At 39.3% G+C, this 11,309-nt stretch overlaps 2 protein-coding genes across 2 annotated transcripts; one reads left to right on the top strand and one right to left on the bottom strand.

Moving 5' to 3' along the window:
- The first annotated feature begins 1,688 nt into the window (after positions 1-1,688).
- Positions 1,689-3,001, top strand: LOC141913294 (uncharacterized). Its single transcript, XM_074804787.1, has 2 exons — positions 1,689-2,037; positions 2,408-3,001. Exons 1-2 carry the CDS (start codon positions 1,935-1,937, stop codon positions 2,839-2,841), a joined length of 537 nt encoding a protein of 178 aa, XP_074660888.1. The 5' UTR covers positions 1,689-1,934; the 3' UTR covers positions 2,842-3,001.
- Positions 3,002-4,250: 1,249 nt separating this feature from the next.
- Positions 4,251-10,722, bottom strand: LOC141912955 (serine/threonine-protein kinase greatwall-like). The gene is made up of 12 exons (XM_074804392.1): positions 10,639-10,722; positions 9,608-9,663; positions 9,155-9,255; positions 8,547-8,778; positions 8,227-8,315; positions 7,966-8,141; positions 6,219-7,889; positions 5,716-5,884; positions 5,512-5,625; positions 4,863-4,967; positions 4,568-4,678; positions 4,251-4,459 (listed from the first exon to the last, which is right to left on the bottom strand). Exons 1-12 carry the CDS (start codon positions 10,720-10,722, stop codon positions 4,410-4,412), a joined length of 2,958 nt encoding a protein of 985 aa, XP_074660493.1. The 3' UTR covers positions 4,251-4,409.
- Positions 10,723-11,309: the final 587 nt, after the last annotated feature.

Here is an 11,309-nt window from a genome sequence, read left to right on the forward strand (position 1 = left end):
CACATGAAAAAAATGATGATTTCGAAAGATTAGAGAAAAAAAAATACGTATTTTAAAGATTGTATATTTGATATAACGCGGTGTGCAGTGGCTTTTGTTAAAAAAAATATTTCAGTTTTTAAAAAAGAAAGATTATTTTCGTTACGCAAATTAAATTGATATAATGCTATTATATATGTGTATATATTTATATATATATACGTGTACATGTACATGTATAATGTATCTACTCATGTACATGTATTTTATGTATATTATATATATATACATGTATATGTATATGATGTATATGAGACTATGAATTATGTTTTACTAGTGAAGTAAAAATTTAAAATACTGTAAATAGTTGAATTATGTACGAAAAAACTTAAGGATATATTGAGCGAAGATGGAATTTTTTTCTAATTCCATCTTCGATTCACTTGTAAATTTTTCCATCTATAAGAAAAACAAGTCGTAATTTCTCGGCCATTATATCGATTAATCAACACTACACGATGTTTAGCGCGTCTTTATATTGTTTGCCGTCTTCAAAATCAAAGGTTATTTTATGTAGACGAGTATTTAATAGGATTTAGTCGGAAGTACTAAGTGTCTGTTCTGGTTTTTTACCGGTGTTAAGATGCAATGGGACCACGTTTAACAAGCCCATCCAATGATGTATACTTACTAGGCATGTAATATTTGCACCAAACATCCGAATGTATTTAGTAATTAAGCATGATTTTCCGACTAGAAATTAAACCATTTTAAAAATGGTTTTCAATTTTCCCCAGAGGCAAGAAGCATAATAGTGTTTTTCTTCCGCAGACTATTTCATAGTTCTCCTTTTCAATGATAGGGGGCGACTAATATTCTCATATATACCTTGTATATTTTCTTATCACAAAAAAAAACAGATGGTGAATTAAACAATGAATAAATGTGTTTTTAAGTTTTAAGCTTAAACCAATTAGTTTAGTATTGAATTTAATGGGATTTTGTTCCGTTTTGGTGGTAGAATTCGTTCCTGGATGCTTTTCCAACGATCTCCTAACCCTAACAGTTAACTCACAGGAAAAGTAAAAGACAGGGTTTCCAGCGGTCCTTTCAAGTCCTTCTTTGTCCTTCTTTTGGAAAAAGTTTGGACAAACATCATCTTTGTCCTTCTTTTTGACACTTAAGTCCTTCCAATTTTGATTTTGATGTATTTTTCGTGCGCAATTTAGTTGCGAATTCGACTATTGAAGTAGGCCTGTTGATTCAATTTGTCAGTAAGATTGAATATACAGGAAAATGTTATGGAATTACCCTGGAATATATGACTGGTCAATATGGTTAGTATCCCGGTGAAGGCATTGCGAAAATGCTTCCTTATGGGTCCATGATCATATTGCTGGAAAGTACTTCTTTCTAAGTCAAAATATCCTTCCTTTTGGGTCTAAAATTGCCGGAAAAGTCCTTCTCAGTACTTCTTTTTACCTGGCCTTACCACTGTGGAAACGCTGAAAGAGAACATGGCGATCAAAAAATTGTTTTGAAATTAGAACTTTGTATCATGCGTCCCTTTTGAAGACGCGTCTATTAATCATAACAACCTGAAATTGGCTTCACTCCATATCACAGTAAATATCACAGCACATTATTGCACGTTAGACAGGCAAACTGTATCTTACGATTCGAGGTAAAGTGAACGATCGACTTATCATACGACACATGGTCGGTAAACCACGCGATAAGCTAATGCCAAGTTTTAAAAGCTTTTTCGCCGATCACCTTATGCGACCTGACACGATCGCGAGTTGTAATCGCTATAAAACCAGGAACGGTTTCGATCTAAAGTTTATTAGATCAATTTCATCGAGAGAGAGTCTCTAGCGAACTATCGAGAGAGCGAGCACGAATGAATAGAAACGAGAATATAGCAGTCATAACACGCCCAGTAGGAAATCAAGATGTTACGACTCAGCTGGAGTATGTTATTGGTTTGTTTGATAGTAGCGGCGATTTCAGCCGCACCACTTCATCAAGATGAACATTCAGATCGTGATTTAAGTGGTAAGTAGGCAGCTCCTGGTCCTATAGAGGACACTTTGCTAAAATAGAATGATGCATGGCACGCCTAACCATATCTAGACTGGTCCACAGGGACCTGACGCAAATTAAGGATTTGCGAACCTGCATTGGACAGGTCCAATAACGGGCGGTCCTGATTTCTATATGGTTGTATGCGGTATATCGGAATAATGAAAAAGTCGTTAACTCTGCGTCCCGAACGTATGAAAGAATTTTCTGTTTTTAATTTGCTTGTGATGTGATGCATTCATGTGCCCAAGTTCAAATTTCATCACCAATATTCTCCTTAATATCTGGATTATTTCCTCCACCTTTCAAAATATATTACTCCATTTCTTTCTCTTTCTAATAGGGAAAAAGTCTCGCCGCAGCGAACATGGTGACAAACTACTCTTTAAAAAAAGAAATAAAGTATTGGTTGATATGATCAAAAAATGGGAACAACGGCACCCAACCGGTACTGGTTTTATTCGGACAGTTGACGGGGGCAGTTCGGGTATTTCTACTGACGAGGATAACAGTTTTAAACCCGTAAACAATCGTCATAAACTCTTGAATCCCGATGCCCTGATTCGAGGGGCACTGATTGGCGAATCGGGGATCCGCAGAAATAGGCGTTCAACAGTTGCTGATCTAGATAAGTTAACCGCACATGAAATGAAAGACTTACTGAAGAAACTCGTCGATAAAGAGTCGTTAATGAGAAACAACTGGCTCGTCGAGCATAACGGCAAAATATACGATTTGAGCAAAATATCGTCCGTTTGTTGTGACCTTGGGAAATAACAAATCATCGTGCGTCAAGTGTTTATATACGATTAGTACTGTTGCTATCTTATCATGTGTGATATGCTATGTGTTAACCGTAAAATCATATGATCCGTTTATCAGACGATCCACATTGGCAAGTTGTAAATATTCTGTACACTTTTGTTCATTTTTCTATTGTGTAAAATATATTCATCTTCTTATTTTTAGATTACTTTGTTAGTTTATAGATCTTCTTTTGTACTGTGGGGTGTCGTTTCAAATTTTCTGGTAGCACAAGTGTCAAAGCGGGAGGTTCACTGCTTGCAAGAATTCGATTGAAGGGCAGTTCTTTCTCTGTAGCACTTTCTTGTGCCGAAAAAGTGGCGCTACTTTTTCCAGTATTCATATGGGGCACGAGATTTACTTTTTAAAGTCAAATTTCATTCATCGCTTAACACCAGTTCCTTTTAAATTCAAATGATTGAATCCATGCAAAACTTTTTAAAGGGAATTCGTTTTTGAAAACTTTTTTCAAGCTGCTTTTCATAGAACTCTGCTCAGCGAATGTAGGCATACGATGAACCACAGGAATAATTTTCAAGTCAACAAGTAGCCTTTTTCATGAAAAGTAAGCACTTCTGGGCCTTGACAGATTTTGAGTAGCATTTAACCTTAGGAAACTTGCTTCAAACTAACTATATCTTTACAAAAAAGACAAAATATTTCTACCCAAAAACACGAATTAGGACACCTACATCAGCATCGTTGAAACATTTCACGGTCCTTAGATTTAGTACCAGTCTGAATTACAAGACGATGAAGCCTTCGGGTTACCCTACTTAGTCTTTTACCTAGCAATTGTTTCCTAAGTCTTAAGACTATCTTGCTTGATCGTGTAGGCCAAGCAATGCCCAAAAGCTGCAGGACAGAATCAAAGAAAAATAAAGAAAACAAAAACTGCTGTTTAAAGGCCTTATGCTTCAATCTATGTATAGACTGTTTTTAATAGAAGGTTGTTAAGGGGCACAATTGGTCTGCTGGTCCAAGCTGAACGACATCCATACTAGAAAATCAAAAGCAATTCTTCGAAATTCTAAAGACAACTTTATTAGATGATCATGTATCTAGTTAATTAATATATTAAATTTCAACACAATTTCTCGTATATGATGAAGGTATGTTACAAATGATTCATAATCTGAACTCCGGATCATGATAAACTCATACTCCAAACAGCACATACACAGTATTTACACAACAAAACTATTAAAAACATTATATACATGTACTGTACATAGGGATCATAAAATTTGAATTTTTCAACCCTCTTCCTCATGTCCGCACAATCGGCCATTTTTTCATATACATTAAGCATTACAGTTAGCAATTGCACTGACCCCTCCCCGATTGCATATGTAATTAAATGAATGACCCCATAGCTAGTTTAATATTAGATGTTGTAATCTGATGTGATTTATCAGATTTTGTAAGGTTACGCGTCTAGTTTGGACAGGAATATTCTATTTTAATACTTATTACATTTGCGCAGAAATCTTTTTCGCGCGAATTTCATCTCATCATCACTTCCAAATTGGATCACTGAATCACAACATATCGAACGCCGACATTTTCAGATCCTGTAAATTGTTACGAGCTGAAAAGCAAAAGAAAAATAGGTAAAAACAGACAGTACAGGTTTTAAGGATGATTATCATCAGGATATGAACAATTTCTGCGACGAAGTTCAAAATCTCGAACTGACCCTCGAAATATGTTGTATCCGTGTCGTCATCGGGGACGGGGATAAACGGAGCATCCGATTCACACAGCATGTCCCAATTAATACTCTCAAAAAATCTATAGTTCATCAGACCTGTAATAAGACGATAATAAATGGGTTTAATTCAACTGAAAAGGAAGATTTAGGTTTCAAGGAGATAGAGATTACAAGTTGACTTGAACTTTGGAAAACTGTACTCTTTGAATTTACATACCACATTCAATAGGCCTACTAGTTACGTCAAAGAGCCAGAAAAAATTGACCTTAGTGAACTTACTGGATGCGTCTGGTCGTGAATTCGGTTCAATTTCCAGTAGATCATTGATCACAGAACACGCGCTATCGGACAGAGCTTCCTCCTCATCTTCGGGCCACGGAATATCTGAAAATGTTCATTCAAATTCAATAAGGTACAGTCCTTTGAATCCTCAGACTCGGTCTCGGTTGATCTGGAGTCAGGTTTTTACCCTGCCGCACACGGCACAGAAAACACGTTTTTCCTCGTGAAAAACGTTTCCGATTGTTTTGTTATGCCGTGTGGAGGAGTCAAAACACAAAATGTCGGACAAAAAACCTTTTTCACGAAACTGCTTGATTTGCGAAAAACGTTTTGTGTAGTCGAAAACGTTTTTTTGTCCCGTGTGCGGAGGATGTTTTGTGTTTTGCAAAACATCCATAGCTGAATAACCAATCAACGAGCAACAATACATCAGGTGGCATCGCAAAAATTGATGTGAATAACTGAGTTTACTGTCGTCTCCATGGATTCTATGGTGCAAAAAATGTTTTCTGCACATTTTCGTTATGCAGTGTGCGTTGAACGTTTTTTCAAAACATTCACTCAAAATGTTTTGTGAAAAATTTTTGTTTTAGTAGAACAAATGTTATGCCGTGTGCGGTGGGCTTTATTGGTGAATCAGTCTTACCTCGGTTGAGAATATTCTGGAAGACGAGATTGGCTGTTTGATCGTTGAAAGGAGGGACGCCGGTGAGAAATTCAAACACGCAAACTCCCAGAGCCCACCAGTCAACTTCCGGTCCTACATATAGAAAAATATAGTTTAAGATATTGGAACGTCTGTGATCTCATCCACTTCAATTTTCTATAAACGACAGGGTTGATAATTTACCGTGTTTTTGTTGACGTAGTAGTTCCGGCGCTAGGTAATCCGGCGTACCCAGTATTCTATCCTCTTCCGTTTCTTCTCTCATCCCACGCCGGACGCTCTTCGGCGTTTTATACGGCGTCCGGATGCCCAGTTTTGGTCCCGGTGTTTTACTCACGATGATTTGATTATTCTGTATTCGGAATAGATAAAACGTCAAAACATCTTTTAAAATAATATTCGAAAGTGAAGTGAGAAGAAATCTGTATTTTTCAATAGTCAAAGTCAAATAAATCAAAATGATACATTGTTTCTCTGCAGCGGCCGGGTCATTTTAGTTAAATATAATAAAATTTTTTATCAGTTCATTTCTCGAGCTGCTGGGTGTGTTAATGTAGGGGGTGGATAGGCGGCCAGCCGGGTCTAGTATTGAGTTCAGCAGAGCGGAGAAACAAGGTATACATTTTTTTAATAGCCTTACAATCTATTTGAATTGATGGGAGGGTAAGAATAAACTTTGAACTGACCGCTTTAGACGCCGTGTTGTCTAGATAAACAGAACCGAATTGATATCGACCTCTACTGCCGAAACTACGTTCCGTAGCGATCAACGAATCGCGAAATTTCAGCAGTTTCGTTTTAGCGAGGTGCGTCTGTGGTTGTTGTTTACAATCAGGTGCTGGCGGCGTCGCAACCGAGGGCGACATACGACTTGAATCATCGTTTATACGTTTCCCATCACTGTCGTCTATAATCTGACTGACCGGCGACAACTGATCGCTGCTGAAATGTAAAGAATCGATCGATTCCTCCGCCGCCGCCGAGTTTCCCGTTAAACTCGGTATTATCTGATTCTCCGGCGTGTGAAAATTCAAACTGTCTTCGTTACGAGACTGAAGCACGTGCAGACGCGATCGACTGGAGTCATCGAGGTGACTGAACGAACGCGCGTAACTCATCTGCAGACTGTCGCGCGTGTTCCCCGAACGCATCAGTTCGAGGTCGTCGCTCGAACGGTCGCTGCCGTCGAAACTGAATTTGCGCCGTTCGATCGACGACGCCGAATGACAGCGTTTAACGCGATGCTCGTCGCCGATTCGAAGAGCTCGGATCTCGGCCGTCATTCCGGTGTTCGCATTCACCGCGACGATCGATGATTTTCCCAACGGACTTTTCTCGACGAAATCGAAGCTGCGTTTTTGCCGACACGCAACGGCCCCGGCGCTACCGAACGACGGGTCGATGTTTTCGTCGATCGTAAAATCAGCGACGCTACTCGTGACGGCTCGCGTGAAATCGCGTTTAAAACTGTTAGTATTCGCCGGTTTCGCGAGTAACCGTTTGAAACTGGGCCTCGCGACCCTCGACGGTAAATCGGGTGAACTGAACACGTTGGACGTCTCCGATTCGCTCGTTCTCATCGATCTCATATTCAAAGCCGCTCCCGAATATGACAGAGCCGTTTTACTTTTATGTAACTGCGGCGTCTCGGAGCTGACCGCACCGCTGTCCATACAATCGGGAGTCATCAGACACTCTCGTTCCCACGGTATCGCGTTCATACGTTTTAAATTATTCTGTTTGATCAATTCGAACGATCGATCGTTGGACGGAGATGTGATCATACGATCGTCGCAATCGCTTTGACTAGAACACGACGATTGTTTTCGTTGCGGTTTTTCGTCGAGGTTATCGGATCGACTCGTTGCGAGCTGCAGCGGTGAACAATCGCTGCTGTGATCGCGCGACGACGTCCGGCCGCCGTCTCGCCGAGAGTAGCTATTCTCACTTCGTTCTTTATTGCATGAGTTTAACGAGTCAGCATTCCGCTTCTTCGGTGATGACCTCCTGATATTACTTCTTTCCGTCGGTGACCTCCCGATATCGCTCCTCTCCGTCGGTGACATCCCGATGTCGTTTGATTTCTCCGGCGTAAACATACACACACCCGCGATATGATCGTCGACTGATATCGAGTCCTGTCTCGTAAGCGCCGGTCGCGACGTATTTATATTTGACGAGCGATCAAGTTGGGAGCGTTTTAAAGTCGGAGTCAGTTGTTTAACCGGCGGTTCTAACTCGATGCTTCGTTGCTGTTGAACTTTTGACGATGAATTGAAACTGCTTCCTATCAAACTACCGGCGCTGACTCTACTGTCTCGGCTGCCGTGGCGCTGTCGAGATCCGGATTGCATTTTCTGAAATATCGGAATCGGTTTCGATCAAACGCTAACTTAGAAATTTAGGGCCATTCCAAAAAATTGTCACTCTGACCACTTTTATGAGATGGCCTTTAAAGGGATTGAAGAAAGAATGCATTTTACGACTACCCCCGGTACTTACAAACGCTAAGAAGCTCGTCAAAGAAAGTATTTGCCCCGGTGTACGAAAATATTCCTTCTTTTTAGAGAATGAACTCGGCGATGGTAAAATGTCGACCAATTGTGGCTCTATCGAAATAAATCAAATATAATTAAACGAACTACAGACAATTTAGGGAAGCCACACGCGAATCGTACTTCAAAATGAACTTACTTTTATCCATATGAATCTTCGACAACCCGAAGTCGGTCAGTTTTATGTGACCATTGCTCCCAATTAGCATATTATCAGGCTTCAAGTCACTGCAAAAATCGAATATTCCGGGGTGAATTTTGATATGTAAGCTCTGGCTCTATAAATCTACAGTAGACTTCGCTCAAGTCGGATCTTTTGGGACCTTCAAAATGTGTCCGACGTGAGTGATATCCGAGTTGGATGTAAATAGTGTCTCAAAAAATGATTTAAAAAACATCAGAGTTGAATGGATCCGACTTGTGCAGAGACTACTGTATTTCTGTGCATTGTTTTCTTACCGATGTATAATTCCTCGTTTGTGTAAATACTGTAACGCCAGTACGACCTCCGCCGTGTAGAACACGGCCATATTCTCGTCAAAATAACCGCAGACGGCTAGCATCGATTTTAAATCACCTCCGATCATATATTCCATAACGAGCCATACGTGATGCTGCGACTGCAGTGAATAGTACAAGTGTACAACGAACGGACTTTTAGTCATCGCAAGAGCGTCGCGTTCTGCAATTACTGAAATCGGGATGAAATTCATTATCAAATTGAAGACAAAAACAATTAAAACATTGGACCTGTTTATTTCTAGGGACTTGAATCGAAACACTGGACCAATTCGTCTCTAAGGACTTTAATTGGAACACTGGACCAATTTATCTCTAGGGAGTTGTATTGAAACACTGGACTAGATTATCTCTAGGGACTTAAATTGACACACTGGACCAGTTTATCTCTAGGTACTTAAATTAAAACAATGGACCAGTTTACCTCTAGGGACTTAAATCGAAACATTGGACCAGAGTATTTAGGAACTTCAATTGGACTGGTCAATCTAGGGAACTTCAATTGAACTGGTTTATTAAGGGACTGATATGTTTCTCATTTAGCTTACCTTGATTTACCATGTTCTTATCGACCATTTGTTCTTTTTTCATTATTTTGATCGCGTAAACTTTCAACTTGTTGTCTTTTTTACGTCCAAGGAAAACTTTGCTATAAAGTAGTAAAATAAATATAACCTGCAGTTCAAACTGAATAGATTAAAACCCAGGGCCCAGTTGCACAGATGCGACTTCAGTACAAAAGTGGTCTAAAATCTTAAGACTAGTCTTAAGTTGTTAGAGTGGACTATAGAACAAAGATGGTTTTAGACTGGTCTGAAATCTAAGCCTTGACTATGCAACCGACCCCTGAAAGAAACTGCAGTATATTTAGTCATAAAGTCCTTGATGAGAATATGACTCGAAAACTTAAACAATCAGCTAAATTAAATGGTGAAGAATTGTGGAACTGGATCTTTAGACTTTCAAAGCCTTTTCATTCAGGCCAATAACATAAAACTTACCCAAATGCGCCACGACTTATTGGTTTAATCACCTCAAAATCATCCATACTCGGAGCCTGTAATATCAAACAAACATCTAGTACATTTCAGCTGAACTATCTGAGTGTCAGAACCACTACTGTAAGAGCCTAGCTATCTGTGGTGTGTCAGGTTGAGAGCTTAGAACTATCTGTCTGCCAGTTTGAGAGCCCAGGGCTTGAGATCGGGTTTTAGGGCTGATGATTTGGTTTGAGGGCTTGTGATTGGATTAGGATTAATCATGTTTGGTCACTAATTATCAGTTAATCCATGCAAATCTAGGTTAATCTGAGCAAACACTAACTGTCCATTTGACACTATCTCATCCTACAATAGGTCTTGAAACACTCTCTATTGTATTATTAGGTGATTATAGAATAAACTGTCTGTCAGGGGGGCTAATAATTAACTGTATGGAGTAATTTAGCAGCTCAGTTTTCTCTGCAAACAAACAGCTATTTTTCTTTCTTCACTTTTAAAAATCTCTATGTTTTTGAAGATCAATGTTCATACACTGTAGATTTTGTTTGTTGATACGCAACAGACCGCCCGGGCCGAGGAAGGGTTCGAAGGTAACGAACGAACCCCCAAAAATTTTCCCTTCTAAAAGTCATTTAAAAATTTGGGTAGGGGCGAATCCAGCCAGTTAATTTGAATATATTCCTCAAAATTATAGCTCAATGGCATGCCGGCGGTGAAACTCATAAAAGGGGGTTTGGGGTTCCTCCCTTAAAAAACTTGAAAAATCATTCTTTTTCCTTTTTTCCTATTATTTGAAGGTATTCTGGACCTGTAAGATTAGGTACTTCTAGAAAATATATTATTCAATTCTTCTGACTATATTCTGGAAAACAGTGGAATATAACTTACATCCGGTTAGTTGGGTAAAGATTTTTGAAATTTGGGTAGGCAATTATCATGTTTTTTTGGAAAATGAAAAGTGAGTGTTTATTTTTCCGGATGCCATTACAGCTCACTAGATGTCACCTCACTCAAAATCAGACATAATATACGGTAAAATAACTTTGTTTTAGACCGTAACCCAATCCGGCAAAATAACCACTTCCATTCTCAAATGATTTATTCAGGTGCTTCATATTTAGGATAGCTGCCCTTTTTTAAATGAGAAATTGACCTTTGACTGTGAAAAAGTGCCCTTTCCTTTTTCTTAAAGATAGAACTGCCCCTAATAAAATGCTTGGAACAGGTTTAGTTAGTTACCTAATTGTTGGTGGTAAGCTTTTTATAATCGGATGGGCTTATACCAACCCTTAATCTGTTAATGGGCTTATGTGGTTTGTGAAAACATCCAATCGTGAAACTATAAACAACAGACAGGTCACTGTAGTAGGCACCGGCCTGTGCAAAATTAAATTAAATTAGGAGTGATCAACCCAAAAAAATTTGATCTTCGGAATCATCCAGTCCTCCAAAACAAAATTAACCCCCGACTGAGGGAAGTCTTCTTGCCTTGGTCGGTCGTGGGAATGCCTGGGCTGGCATGGCAGTGGCGAAGCGAATTGTCGATATCAACAAATTGCACCCATCCCAAAATCTTCATTTTGAAATAATGACCTTCTTAGAAGAATCCGGGGTATTTGACGGCGCACTCCAATTCTCAGACATCATCTTCGATTCCTTCGATCAAAAACGCATCAAAATGAATCCGTTCTGTTTATTGCGA

This window comes from Tubulanus polymorphus, chromosome 11 (genome assembly GCF_964204645.1).
Source record: "Tubulanus polymorphus chromosome 11, tnTubPoly1.2, whole genome shotgun sequence".
Lineage (NCBI taxonomy): Eukaryota > Metazoa > Nemertea > Palaeonemertea > Tubulaniformes > Tubulanidae > Tubulanus > Tubulanus polymorphus.